The sequence below is a fragment of the Theobroma cacao genome, chromosome 6 (assembly GCF_053813885.1).
Source record: "Theobroma cacao isolate CCN51 chromosome 6, ASM5381388v1, whole genome shotgun sequence".
NCBI lineage: Eukaryota > Viridiplantae > Streptophyta > Magnoliopsida > Malvales > Malvaceae > Theobroma > Theobroma cacao.
In genome coordinates, this window is record NC_142644.1 from 28,069,048 (window position 1) to 28,084,207 (window position 15,160).

Consider the following 15,160-nt stretch of genomic DNA (forward strand, 5'->3'; position numbering starts at 1 on the left):
TTATTGAGCAAGTCTCAACTCAGATTTAACAGCCCAAGCGACGTGGACTCCATCCAGTTCATGGGCGGCCCATGCGTGTACAGCCCATGGGTGCTCGCAGCGGGAGTGTGTATCTTATGTGCGCAGCGTGTGCAAGTTTAAACGCCAAACGGATATTAACTAAAACTCCAAAACCGTGATCTGGTGCTCCGCCCATGGGTCTAGGCTAACACCTCTAAAGGTAAATGTAAGATGATGATAGTAAAATGAACCCACAAGTGGTGGATAACATGCGTTGGGCTCGTACCTAGAAATAAAGGAAGCGGCTTGGCATTTTCATAACATAAAAGAAATGGTCATTAATAAGTCATGTGGCGGGTGGTCGGTTAAATCAAAAAATTATTAAAAAAAATCAAAACATGCTATTTGGACATGATCATATCCGTACGTCGATAAATGTCTTTGCGTTCATTTCAACAATACTCCTATTAATTATGAAATTATCCAAACCCACAAATCACAAGGTAGATAATATATTGATTTTGAAGTACAGTTTCAATATTGAGTTGGAATGCATCTTCATTATGTCGCAGATGATACGGATGGGAAAGTAGGGAAGAAATTAAGGATTCAACGCATACTTACGCTTGAATACATATAAAACCGTTCACATGGTACCCAACTTATTGTTCCATCCTCCATGGATGTCGATGATCTACGTTTTCTGCACTGCATTTGTGACTCGTAAGACCGACGCTGAAGGTCAACGACGAGCCAGCCAGTACACAGCTGATGTGCACCAATGCGTTGCCCTGGAAGACCCATGTTACTCGGTATGACTTCGTCTCTCCTTCATTAAATTTGGTTACCCACTAGCATTAATGACTCTGGCTGCTTGATTCATATTTCAAGACATACGTACACGCACCGTCATATTCATTGCTGCTCCAGATCTTGATCGTCGAATTTGCATTTTTATTATCTTGGTTTTGAATTGAAGTAAATGTTTCCCTTTCAAAGAGCGACTATTGTACAGTTTCTCATTCAATTTCCTGTAAGGCACTGAGTTGAGAAGATCAAAGTAAACGCAAAATAAATAGGAAAAGCCGAAAGGGTGTTACTTATCTATACAGGAATAGGTAGGTGGCAAATTTGATAAAACGCGAATCCCATTTAAATCGATCCGAAATTGAATTCGTTTCAATTCAAAATCGAAAGTGTTATAGTTCAAAGTACCAATGCGATTTTAACTTAAAACGAATCAAATCTAAAACAACTTCAAATCTTAAATCGATCCAATTTAAAGTTAGTAAACATTTATAATTAAATGATATTGTCAAAATTAATAAATATATAAATGATAAACCGTTTTTTTTTAAATAAAAATTTTAAATTTTTTCAAAAATATGATATTATTATAATTATTATATAATAATAATAGTAATCTATTTTTAACCTTTTCAATGTTGAATATTTGAGTTGGATTATGAAGTTAAGTTAAAGACACTAAATATGAATACCAAACGATTTTTTTTTTTGCCACCTTTATTATTTACAATAATTAATCATATAAAATGATTGTATTAATTTAACGTTTGAATATTTTAATTTCATATGTAACTAATCATGTGGAAAATTAAAAATAAGGAAATTTTCGGAAAGTTTTTTTGATTTCTTATAATTTTAGATTAATTAATTTGAATATTTTAAATATTATGATTTTAAATTTCTTATAATTCATAAGTATTACTGTTAGGTCAATTAATTGATTCATTGAATGATATATTTTTACTAAGTATGTATTTTTTTTTATGAATGTTAATTGGTATTTTTTTAATAATATCTACTATTCATTCTAATTGGACATTTGTTTGTATGATTATATGTATTGTTAATGTTTATGTTCATGACTAACCAGAAAAATTAAAAAACTTGACACAAAAATTATAATGATTAAAAACATAAAAATGGAAGCACATAAAATACTAATAATGAGTTTATAATATAGATAAAACTATAACATCATTTATATCATAAATATTTTTACAAATATTTATCAATTTCTTAAATTTTAAAATTTTTATCTTAAATTTGTCAAATTAATCAATGATATTGACACGATATCTATTACGAAAAAAGATGAAATTATTTATTATATTCGAATTTATAAAAATGTTTATAATTTATATGAATTTCAGAATAACACAAAAATTTATTTGATTTGAACTGAAGTGAACTCGAGTGCAAAATAACCCGAAATCCAAGAAGAACCCGACCCAGACCTGTGCAATCTGCTCAATTGCCGCTTCCAGGAATAGGACCACAAGACAAGAGGTTTTGGTCAGTGCCTCAGTGTGATGGCATGTGACTGAGTAGCCATTTTTCTTCTCCGCAGGCCAAGTTGATGAGATGTCAAGCTTTTGGCGATTTGACTTTCGTGAAAAGGCTGCAGTTGGGGTAGCTTATAGACGTTGAATTGGTGAGGATGAAAGCTCATTAACAGCAAAATGTGAGTAAAATGGGCCATTAAACGATGTGCACATCATCATTCAATGGCGTAGGTAGAGTATTAATTAGGGCAGCAATCTAATTTAACTTTTTCTTTTCATTGATTATAAGGATAGGGTGTAATTGATGCATGAATATGATTGATTACTCCATTCAGAAACCTATCAGCATCATCTCATATAAAATTGAGTTGTGGGAAAGAACGTAAAAGCTTCACTTTAATGCAGACCAATGAAATCAACACTGACCATATATAACATAAGCTAATTAACAGAAACTCTGAATTTTCTTATATGTAAATCAGAAATTAAGGTAAAGTTATCGCTAGCATTAATGCATGAAAAGCCTTGGGATCATGCAAAATAGAAATCTTGATCACTTAATTGGTAGTTGACGATTCAAAGCCGGACATGGTTTTCCTCTCTTCTCTCTCTCTCTCTCTCATGGAGTTACAAGTCCAAACTTGATGCAGGAGAGACGTTGGGTACTATAAGTTTGTCTAAATTTTGCATTATAGTACAAAATTACATCATAAAAGCCTCTCCTTCAACGCGTATTATTCCTGTTTGCCACTCTCAGTGTGGCACTTTGGTGGTTTAATTAGTATCATTAAAACAAATCTATAGCAAAATGTAGAATCCTAACACTAGGAGAATTGCCTTTTTCCATAATCATGATGATGATCATACATTCATACTTCTTTAGACAAAACAAATAAAGAACAAAAAGGGAAAAAAAAAATATATGATACTATATGCGAGCTGACTGTGTGGACCGACAAGTTCTTTGGTTCGAGTAAAATCAAACTCCGCAAGAAATTCAAAGCTGAGAGAGAGGTGCAAATGCAATGCCGGCCTTGGGGAACAGACTCCTCACATTATCTCCGCGTGAAATTAATGCATCTAACCTACTCCTTCAACTGTAAAAGCTAAAAACAATATCACTTGCCTTGTCTTTTGATGACTGAATAATTAGCTTCGATCTGCACTCATTTTTGTCGGTATATATACTTACCTGTTGGCATTTGTATTCCTTACCAGATGCCATCATTCCCTTAGGCTTACTCCACACGTTTCCAGCATTCTTTTTGAGCTTCTGATTCTTACCATTTGAGTAATTATAATGGAGAAATGGTGGGGGGTGCTTGGGGTGGTGTTGGTTTTGAATTTGAGCTTTGGGGTTAGAGGGGCACCGCAAGTTCCTTGTTACTTCATTTTTGGGGATTCCTTGGTGGACAATGGGAATAATAATCAACTGTCGTCGTTGGCTAGAGCTAATTACTTGCCTTATGGGATTGACTTCCCTAATGGACCGACCGGAAGGTTTTCCAACGGTAAAACTACTATCGATGTCATAGGTGAGCTCCTAATTATCAAGTCTCTTTCTCTTCATCATCTGTTTGACTATACTCGATTTCTTTCACTAGTGTCTCTTTGAAAGCAACCGAATGAATAGACCAGATTAGATAACGATTTTATAGAGCTGATTGTTGCATGGTTAATATTTGAAACTTCAATCTGAAAAGTGACAACAGTAGTGCAATGGCATGTTATCAATTTAACAGTATTCTTCTATCTACAGCTGAACTTTTGGGCTTTGACAATTACATTCCTCCTTACTCAACCGTAAGTGGTAGACAAATACTGGGAGGGGTTAATTATGCATCCGCGGCTGCCGGAATCAGAGAAGAGACTGGACAGCAACTGGTAATGAACTGGCTAGCTTAACATTGAATAGTTTCTTGAATCACCTATAACTATATTGCATCATTATCCAAACTAAATTTTCTTCTATCTGCAAACTTCACTAGGGAGGTCGGATCAGTTTCAGCGGGCAAGTCAGAAATTACCGAGAAACAGTTTCGCAAGTGGTGAACTTGCTAGGAGATGAAGACACAGCAGCAAATTATTTGAGCAAGTGCATTTACTCAATCGGATTGGGCAGCAACGACTACCTTAACAACTATTTCATGCCCGCCTTTTACTCAACCAGCAGGCAATATAACCCCGAGCAATATGCTGACGTTCTCATTCAACAATACACTGAGCAGCTTCAAGTTAGTATATATTTTCCATTTTCTTTTTCCAACCAAGCTCCTTAATGTGATTGTTATAATGAAATGCTGTGGATGTTCCAGGATTTGTACAACTACGGTGCAAGGAAGTTTGTGCTGGTTGGGTTGGGTCAGATAGGGTGCAGCCCAAACGAACTGGCTCAAAATAGCGGAGATGGTAGAACTTGTGTGGAGAGGATCAACGATGCCAACCGGATTTTCAATAGCAAGCTTAGAGCTCTGGTTGATCAATTCAACAACAACAATTCTGATGCAAAATTCATCTACATTAATGCTTATGGAATTTTCCAAGACATAACAAGCAACCCTGCAGCTTACGGTAAATAACATCTTGAAAACGTTAAATGAGTACCTATGGACACTCTAAAAAGGCTTTAAGGGACTCTTTAATACCAATAACTAATGTAATTTACCTTGGTCAATGTCAGGTTTCAAGGTGACAAATGCAGGGTGTTGTGGGGTGGGGAGGAACAATGGGCAAATTACCTGCTTGCCTTACCAAACCCCATGCCAAAACAGGGATGAGTACCTGTTTTGGGATGCTTTTCATCCAGGTGAGGCTGCCAATGTGATCATTGGAAGGAGATCATACAGTGCTCAGTCTTCCTCTGACGCTTACCCGATCGACATCCGCCGTCTTGCCCAGCTCTGAAGATGGAGACGAGGTTTTTGGTAGGATAATAAATATTTATAAAATAGATAATTATTTCATATGATTCAAACTCTTTTTGTGTATTTCTAAGTTTGTTACAATCATTAGTGTCATCGTTCTAAGGGATGTGGCAATTAATTATAATGTCAAATATCAGAGTCTATGTTGTGGGTGTATCTTTGTGAAAGTAATGTAAAATTTTGGCTTGTAATGCTAAAGGCTTTTGAATTTGGACCACTGAGAGTGAGTAGAAATCATATCATAAATGGAAAATATGATACTCTGAACTACAATAATTGCAGCCCTCTTTTTTCTACAATATTACTTCGCGTCGTCAGAAAGATTTCTTCTAGGATCTTCATATTCAACCAAATATAAAGAATTAAAAATATCCTATTGGTGGTGAATTTATGGACATGACAATGGCAAGGGTGGGAAGGAAACAGAAATAGAAGAGCTATTCAAAAAAAAAAAAAAACAGAAATAGAAAAGAACAATATAGATTAAAGGAAAAGGGATTAAAAAAATCAAAATTAAGTTATGTATTTAAATATTTCAATCAAGTTTTGATACATTAATTTTAATTTGTAGTAAAATAATGACAGAACATTGACGAAAATTTTATCTACGAAATAAATTGATCAATATTCAATTGAACATAAAAAAGATAAATGATGCCAATTTTTTTTAATATTATTAAATTATATCGGTAATTCAAAAATATAAAATTACGTTATGTTTCTAAGTTGAATATCTATATCATGTTACTATCAAAGTACATCTGCTATTCAAATCATATATGAAGATTGCGAAGTAATTATGCAATGCACATATATATATATATATATTTTAAGTAAAAAAAAATTGCAACAAGTTGTTATCAAGTCCAAAGTTTGGACCAGAACTACCAGTCCTTAAGGCCCATCTTCTTTCCCTTGGTCTGCCTTTCCCAAACCCTTTTTGCTTTTTAAAAAAACAGAACACTTGTTGAAAAATTATTTTATATAAATGATACTATCATGTAATTGTTCTACACGAAAATTTGGGCCCCATCAGAATGCTTGTCCGCACGATGTCTAAACAAAATTTCAGGTCCCTTACACATGAAAGAGTATGTTTGCCATTAGCCTTGAACAATAGGCTGGCATGCTATGGCGCATCGCAAGCAACCCCCGAGCTTTTGCTATTCACGTACGGATCCCTCTCCCAGGTTCATTCCTAACCTCACAATCAATCCTCATTTTTGCCATTTAATTTCCTCGTTGTATATCAACCTTGCACTTCTTTTCTTCATCTTTGTTTTCCTTCTTTCTCTTCTGAACTTGATTTGTAGATTTGACTCGTTGGATATCGCATGTAACAAGAAACTGTGTGGGGTGATTCTTCTTCTCCTGGGGGTTTCAAACTTGCAACAAATCGAACCTCGGAAACCAAAAGTGCCCTGTTATTTTATCTTCGGAGACTCTTTGGTTGATCCTGGAAATAATAATGAGCTTTCTACTTCAGCTAAATCCAATTACCCACCCTATGGAATTGACTTTCCTCATGGATCCACTGGAAGGTTTTCCAATGGTCGAACTGCTCCAGATTTTTTTGGTCTGCCCTTCCTCTCTGTCTACTGACTCCATTTTCATTAACCAGATCAGGGTTTTTGTTAAATTATGATTCCTTGATCCTGATACATTGTATTTCATTTCAGTTTTTATATGTTTGTTTTTCAATTACTGTTAGAGGATATATATCATTCCTCTGATTACAGCTCAATATTTGGGTTTTGAGAATATCATTCCTCCCTTTACTACTGCTAAGGGCGAGGAGATACTCCAAGGTGTCAATTATGCATCCGGCTCAGCAGGAATTCGTGATGAAACTGGGACAAAATTGGTAAATTGATACCCTACACATGCATAGCCGCGTTCAGAGACTTGAAAATGATCAACAATGTTCTCAAAGGAAGCCTAAAGTAACCATTCTAATGTGTTTTTCTGTCACAGGGCATTAACATTGGCTTAAACAAGCAGTTAGAGAACTACAATATCACAATCTCATTCATTGTTAGCATACTCAAAGCTAAAGACTCGGCAACCAAGTACCTGAACCAGTACTTATATTCAGTCGGAATGGGAAGCAATGATTACATTAACAATTACTTCAAGCCTGGTTATTCCACTAGCACAAAATTTATCCCGGAGCAATACGCCACAATTCTTATTGAGCAATATTCTCAGCAGTTAACGGTAATCCAATCCTGCCAATCAATTCTCTCAAATCGATTAACAACATAGAAATTCCATATCTCCATTATTGACAATCAGCTTCTTTTGCTGTTCCTTGTTAGACTTTGTATAGTTCAGGAGCAAGGAAGGTGGCCTTGGGTGGACTGGGACCGATGGGGTGCACCCCAGATGCAGTAGCTTCTCATGAAACATATGGCAAATTATGTGTGGAGGAAATGAACAACGCCGTCCGAATTTTCAATGACAAGCTCAAGCAACTCGTTGATGAGCTTCATGAAAAATTCAAGGATGCAAAGTTTATCTTTTTGGATAACTTTGGGGGGTTGATTAAACATATTTCTATATTAGGTGTAGTATAGATTCTCAATATTCGATCACAAATTTTGATTGAATGCTCATTTTAGAATTTAACATTTATCAAAATTTTCATTTCAATATTTAACAAACATTACATGTTTCATTCTTGTATTATAGCAATTGTTTTTCCAATTTTTGGTCATAACTTAACGTTTATTCTTGCGAATCTCAGGTACTAACTATAAAATCACTGGATGCTGTGAGGTCGTCAAGGAAACTGGTCAATGTGTCCCCAACACAGCTCCATGTAGGAACAGTAATTTATTCATTTTCTTTGATTCTTTTCATCCTTCCGAAGCTGCGAACCCTGTAACTGCAACAAGCCAAATTACTTCTCTCCACTGTCTTTTTGACACAAATGGTTTTGGGTATTCCTGACCTGATACCCTGATTACTCACCAGTAGGCAAGGAGCTGTTGCTTTCTTCCCAAAACTGTGATGAAATCATTGCTGCTTTTGTATTTCGTTTTTCCATTTTGACTAATGGTACATATGATGAAGAACCTTAAGGGCGTAACTCCCTAACGAGCAATATGAAGTGAATTACGGTTCATTTTCATTGGTTCAATATGACTGAGAATTGGACCACTAGGAACTAGCCTCAGTGAAAATATATATGGATGATTAATTGATTAGCTATTGCTCAAGCTTTTTGTTAATTATAATCAAAATGCCTGACTTATATGCATGGTGAGACTTTGAATTTAGATTTTTGAATATATACTAATTTTCAGGCAAGTCAAACAATTATGCTAAATGAAAACTAAACCTGAGAGGTCATTGAGCAGTAAACAAGACAGTAATTTGTTTTGTCCACAGCAAAAGTTAGGACCTCTTCTACTCAGGCAGGCATATGCTAAATGAAAACTTTAACAAGCTTTTAATTAGTGCCTAGAGCCAGGTAGTCTGAGTTACCAATAACAAATTAAAAGCTACAGTTCATTCTAATAATATTGGGTTATTTAGCGCAAATGCAGAGCTTGAATTACTGATTCTTGTCTTAAGGATAGCTCTTTGTGTAGAACTAAAATGTCAGCCATTTGACATCTTGTCTTAATGACCTCTAGTACTCTAAACTAGAAAGACTGAAAGTTCAAGGACAAAAATCTTGTCTTTGTGGCTGTTCCTAACCTTTAAACTCAACTCAAAATTTTGAGATTATGACGTTAGTAAACCAACCATAGATAATATAGTCATGCAAGCATATATAAGAAATAGAAGTATATATATATATATATGTATATCAGATAGGTTGAGAAATGTCATGATGAACTCATGAGGGTTAACCTTCGTAGAATCCTAGTGCATGCCATAAACATATGGAAGAGGACTTCTTGTCTGACAAACAAACTTATCAGTCTTACACACACTACATAGCTAAAGCATGGCAGAAGAGTAGTACTACAGTCCTCCATTTAAGGGAAGTTGAATTCCTGCCTTATAGCATTTTCAGGATACTGGTAGCTTTCACCTGACAGAATACTAAGATGCTCTTCGCTAAAACAGAAACAGCAGAATGTAGCACTTACTCCACCAGAATATTAGCTGCACAGTCATAGAAACAACTTGTTAATGTAGTCTTGGATTATTTCTTTTATGGTCATTCAGAACCACCATTATGTCTTAATGATTAACAGTATTCCGATGATGAAATAATGAGATATATGATAAAACTCAGAAGTGGCTGGCTATAGATCATCTGTTGCTTAGACAGTATACTATGATACAGTCCACCAGCCAATGCATAAAAATTTTACTGCTTGAGTAAGAGTATGGCATCCCAAATTCAATGGAAAACTAAAACCTAAAAGAACCTAACCAAATCCAAAGGAAATGAATAGGAAAAAACACATATTTAGAACAGGAATATTGCAAATTGCAATTATTAGAGTTCTGGCAGGCTGAATCATATTTTGTTCATGGGTTTTGACATGGTTAGCATTTGTCTTTTTCAAATTACAATTATGATAAATCAAGTGAGGTTTATATTTCATGATTGTTAAGTCGTTTTAAAATCTAAAGATGTGAGTTTTCTAACATCTAATGGTTGAAGGTGATACTTGGTACTCAATAGGGTGCGCTGTGTAGTGGGCGCATGTGTCCAATTTTGAAGAAAGACATGTCTATAAATGCCATGTACATGAAAAATACTGTAAATGTTGCATGTTGATGATGTAATTTCGAGGTGCATTTACCCATAATTGAAAAAATGATGTAAAAGATTCTTACACTAATTGAAGGGCCATCTGATCCTGGTGGGGGTAATGATTGGCGGGTTGTAATGCATTGACTTGAAAGTAGTTCCGAGAGTCAAATGGCTGAGAATGCATGATCTCAAAGTTAGACCCTCCTGGCATCAAATTTATGTTCTGCTGCTTCCTCTCATTCTCAGCTATCTGCAGCATGCAGTAATGAGGTCCTCAAGTCATTACTATTTCTATGATTGCTAAATACAAAGACACAAGTACGTGCTCGCACGCACACAGAAGAGCTTGAAAGGAGAGAGAGACCTTAGCTCGGAGAAGTTGGTTATTGTTATGCAAGTCAATTTCCTGCAATGAACAAATTTATACCACAAAAAGACTGCATTGTCAGGCCGACATGTGAAATGGTTTTAACAATATAGTACGCATCCATAGATCGCCTTCTTAAATTTTCCAAGATCAAGGCATTGCATATCCAAGAAGAAAGTAAATTTTATCTGTGGAGGGGTTAAATATAGTGTTGCATACAGTTGAAATGCTATTCAGATACGATCACCCCATGCCATTTGGATGCCTTTAACCGATGACCACATATACGTTGGCAAAGTTATTGCATTATACCATATGCGGGCAATCGTTTTCGATTAAAAGGAATATGAAGAGTAACTGGAGTGCAAAAGATTCTTACCCTCTTCTGCATATACTCAATTTCTGCAAACAGCAGCTCATTCTGGTAGAGTTTGGAGGAAGAAAGTTAAAAGGAAAAGAGAAAATTAGTCAGTGGCAATCCCAGGGCTAGAAAGAAAGATTGCATAGTCATCTTGAAAGAAATACTATTTTTATAGACATAAAATGTCAGTCACAAAAAAGAGACCTTTTTGGAACGGATTCTGCTAATTCCTTTCTCTAAACGATTCTCCAAGCTTCTAAGATCCTTCATAGGCAATGCGCTGAGTGACTCGCCTAGCATATGCCTGGAAACATATTGCATTGTTAAAGAAAAGGTTTGAAAGACAAATACATAAAATGATGCAACTGAATGAAGACCATAGGACATAACCTGTTTGAATTCTGCAAATTCCCAATTTGCACGCGTAGTTTGGCAGCTTCTTGCTGGTAGAACTGAGATTTACATCCGCATGGCATTAGTTTAACTCATGTCATCAATGACTAGAATTGAATGTACACGCTTCCACTTGAGTAAGTTCATGAGATTTATCATATGAAGATACCATTTTTTTTTTTGATAAAACAAGAGGAAACCCATTAAAATCACCATTGTCAGAAATCTAATACCATTTTTATCTACATATGTTATAAAGGTCATAGAAAACCTAATGGTCAAATCCTTACAATATGATTGCCCTTTTAAGGCAAGGAAAGTCTGCTCTTTCTTTATGAAAATAGAGCTAAAATCTGCCCCGGCCCTTCATTTATTTTCTTTTCAGCCAAAAGAAGATTAGATTAAAATTTAATTAAGACCAAAACCATATAATTTTAAAGATCAAGTTATGATAATTACTGGCCAAAAAAAAATGCAATGATAAATCCTTCTAGCTTCAGAATTTATCACAATAAGGAATTTTTTTTTTCTTCTTAATTAACTTACCTCAGTGTTTTAAACACAGCTTTCCAATTTTCAAAGAGTTAAAATTTTCCATTTCAGAAGAAACTTTAGACCATGGGATACAACTTAGTTTTGATGCACAATCATGTCTCAACACAAAACGTGACAAAAATACAGAAGTCAAGGGTGTGGAGGACTTGTGATTGTAAACAAAGACTTATTTTTTATAGTCATTGCAGGTCATCAGCCAGCTTCTTCTATCCATACTGCCACTCATCAAGGTGCCATGTATGTGACTTCAAGAATATGAATGAAGTTCTCAACAGGACACTTTAACAATGAGAACTTTAAATATTAAAGAGAAAAAGATGGATGAAGTTTATAATGGGATAGAGAGGATCGCTTCTTATAGTATAATTCCACGTACTTCCATATGTACAAGAAAACAAAAAAGAAAAAAGAAAGGCTTGGAGATTGAGTTTATACCTGAGCATTAGCTTCAGAAACTGATCCAGTATTGGAGGAATCTGCACAAGTTTTTTTGTACCTCTCAATTGTTGCTTTGACACTGCAAACATTGTTAATTACATAAAATAAATTAGCAGCACAGAATATATATAGTGATAGAAGTGAATGTCTACATATATAAATGGCTGCTTTCCTTAAGTATCATTTAGCTGAGAAATTAGAATATGTAAAAGCTTTCACAACTACATACATAAACACATCAAGGTATTCCATGAACCATAAATCAAAAAAGAAATTGAAGGCTCTAGACAGATAAAAGATGAGCACCAGCCCTAGGTATTATCCTGCTAAATCTACATCACTATTCGCTAGCCCTGATATTGATGCCATAAAAAAGAAATGGAATCATGAAAATTCAGCACTTTTTCTCATGAGTTATCATCATTATACCTAAAGCTAGCTAGCAAAATTATTAAGCTTAGATTATAACGGTCAAATCAACCAACTTTCTCAGTTAACTGCATCTAATACGAAACCACAAAGCCAAGTTTTGTTTATTTATTTGATAAGACCCTAGTCACCCCCGCTCCTTAAATTTCCTCGATGTGCTGATTCCTTAATCTCGTCGAGCCAGTGATTGGCTGTCTCGGCCATGCTGGCACTGTTCTGACAGTATAATTGGCTCAGAGATTTCCATGGTCAAATCTTGGGCCAGATGTCAGAAACCCATTACACAAAGGACAATACTTTTAAATCCTGCATTGTTAGTTATTATCCACCTCGTTTAATCCAAAAAGAGTGTAAAAAATCTATGGATTTAATGATATTTCAAGGGGCTAAAGCAAGGGCCGAAAGACATATAACAATAAAATATGAAATAAAATAGTGATTTTAGCCGGTGCCTGTCCCTGTCTGAAACTCTGAGTACATCAGAGCCGTCCATTTCAGCAGCCATTGTTACATTTCACGGAAGAAGCCAAAACCTCAGAACTCTCCCATTGGCTCGCAGTTGTCGTACCTTGTCTCTCTGAAACAACACTGCTGACTTCACTTTTTTCTCTTTCTCTCTCCCTCCTATCAAAACTTGCACAAATATGACTACGCAAGATCTTTAACAAATGCAAACTGCAAAGCTTCACTCCATAATGCCAACAGTGAGTCATTATAATGATAGCAGTCGAGCTATTTTCATTGGCTCAAATCACTCTCTTTCCCACAGAAGCTTTTGTAAAAGAATTTTTACCCGAGTGAGAAATAGAGATCTAAGAAGAAAAATGAAAAAGAAAAATGGGCAGATGGGTATTTCATCTATGTCTCATATAAGATGAATTTTCGAGTTCAAATGATGAAAAAAGAAACAAGGAAAACCCAGTTTTGGAATCATGACATTGAACCCATTTGTCAGTAGTCCAGAAACTGAACAAATCGTGCGTGACGTGACCAAAAGATTCTGTAACTACGACAAAACACCAAACCTAATCTTACTCTGGGGTCATCAAAACCCTAGATAGATTTAACTGTACTAAAAAAAAAAAAACCAAGGGAAATGTCTAAAACCATGTAAAAGTTTCAGTGAGTTGTGATTGGTTGCGGAAAGATTACTTTACTTGATTTAAGGGTTACTGATTGAAAGTCTTGGGACAAACTGTTAGCCTTATGTGGTTAATAATAGATATAATAACAAAACCCTAATTTGGTTTCGTTTGACTGTGAAGAAGGGGGGAACTCACGTGGTGCAAAACGGGATTTAGGGAAATTTCGTGTAAGAACCCTAATTTAGATGTGATTGAGTTGAGGCCTGATTTGGTTGTGATTGGTTGGAAAAGGGAGTTTTAACATGTTCCCAAAGGGAAAAGAAAGGAAAAAAAAAAAACATAAAAGAACCAATCTGGGTTTTTGCAACCCTAATGTTATGTCTTTGATGGGGTTCTTAATTTGGACAAAATACTTTGCTGTTTTTATTTTTACTTTCTTTCTGGCAAAGTACTTTTGCTCTCTCTTGATGTCTAACTGACGTGCCATTAAGGAAGTGTCAAGAGCTTTGGGGGATCTGAGCTAATGGGAGCATGACAGCTTTGTTTCTAGGCCCTTATCTTAGTCCCATGGTTGAGACAGGCACAGCTAAGAGAGAGGTATATTGGAAAGGAAAAAAGAGAAAATTTAACAACAATGGAGGAGAAAGGAGGCTGATCTCACAGGCCTGCACATATTTCCCAAAAACCTATACTTTTTTCACCAGCAAAAAACATAATGCTCCCTGTTTCTATCTATTGCACCAGATCTATGTATCCCACCAAAGTAGGAACTCAAGAAACGATCATAAACAGCAAAAAGAGCCCAAAGCTTATACAAGTGAAAAAGACAAAATAGAAGAAAGAAAGACAAGTGAATCTTAGTTTGAGAGAACTCAATCTAAGCTTTACACCAAAATATACATATATATATAACCAATAATTATGTTCTTTTACTTAAATCAACCCAAAGATCTGTTGCAAAGCCTTCAGCTGCAGACACCAATAGGAAATATCTCCATTGATAAAATTTTCATTGTACTTTTCACAAAACAAACTTGAAAATAAGAAATGCCCTTTGGACTCAAGTGAAAAAGAGACTTAGTGATGAACAGTATAAAAACTGAGGGATTTTTTTTTCGAGAAGGAAAAAAGAAGCTGATAAGCTTTGAGAAAAATTAAGATCAAAGAGTTGGATATATACCTATTATTAGCATACTCATAGAGGCGGCCACGGCTAGAGAAGACAATCAGAGCAACCTCAGCATCACAAAGAACTGATAACTCATAGGCCTTTTTGAGCAGTCCATTGCGCCTTTTGCAGAAAGTAACCTGACGATTCGTTGTGTTTTCGATCCGCTTGATCTCGATCTTTCCCCTTCCCATTTTCTTCTGGGGAGAGGTCTCACATGATTCATTGGGGTACACCATGATTGCTAACTGCGAAATAGAAAAATACACGATAAACAATGATATACATACATACATACATACACACAATAACTGGTACTAGCATTTACTGTATCTTCCTTTTAGAGCACTGTTAAGTTTGCAGGAAAGGAAATGTTTGCAGAACTATACATATCCCTGAAAATAATTAAGT

The 15,160-nt window shown here is 35.4% G+C and overlaps 3 protein-coding genes across 3 annotated transcripts; 2 read left to right on the top strand and 1 right to left on the bottom strand.

Moving 5' to 3' along the window:
* Nucleotides 1–3,497: 3,497 nt before the first annotated feature.
* Nucleotides 3,498–5,450, top strand: LOC18596597 (GDSL esterase/lipase At5g45670-like). Its single transcript, XM_018123316.2, has 5 exons — nt 3,498–3,844; nt 4,069–4,193; nt 4,298–4,543; nt 4,625–4,880; nt 4,990–5,450. Exons 1-5 carry the CDS (start codon nt 3,610–3,612, stop codon nt 5,211–5,213), a joined length of 1,086 nt encoding a protein of 361 aa, XP_017978805.1. The 5' UTR covers nt 3,498–3,609; the 3' UTR covers nt 5,214–5,450.
* Nucleotides 5,451–6,335: 885 nt separating this feature from the next.
* On the top strand, nt 6,336–8,415 carry LOC18596598 (GDSL esterase/lipase At5g45670-like). Its single transcript, XM_007025187.3, has 6 exons — nt 6,336–6,423; nt 6,547–6,809; nt 6,973–7,097; nt 7,208–7,450; nt 7,552–7,798; nt 7,980–8,415. The coding sequence occupies exons 1-6, from the start codon at nt 6,365–6,367 to the stop codon at nt 8,183–8,185; spliced, it is 1,143 nt and encodes a 380-aa protein (XP_007025249.3). The 5' UTR covers nt 6,336–6,364; the 3' UTR covers nt 8,186–8,415.
* Nucleotides 8,416–9,177: 762 nt separating this feature from the next.
* Nucleotides 9,178–14,998, bottom strand: AG (K-box region and MADS-box transcription factor family protein). The gene is made up of 8 exons (XM_088807160.1): nt 14,762–14,998; nt 12,065–12,146; nt 11,072–11,133; nt 10,886–10,985; nt 10,700–10,741; nt 10,318–10,359; nt 10,037–10,203; nt 9,178–9,352 (listed from the first exon to the last, which is right to left on the bottom strand). Exons 1-8 carry the CDS (start codon nt 14,986–14,988, stop codon nt 9,349–9,351), a joined length of 726 nt encoding a protein of 241 aa, XP_088663286.1. The 5' UTR covers nt 14,989–14,998; the 3' UTR covers nt 9,178–9,348.
* Nucleotides 14,999–15,160: the final 162 nt, after the last annotated feature.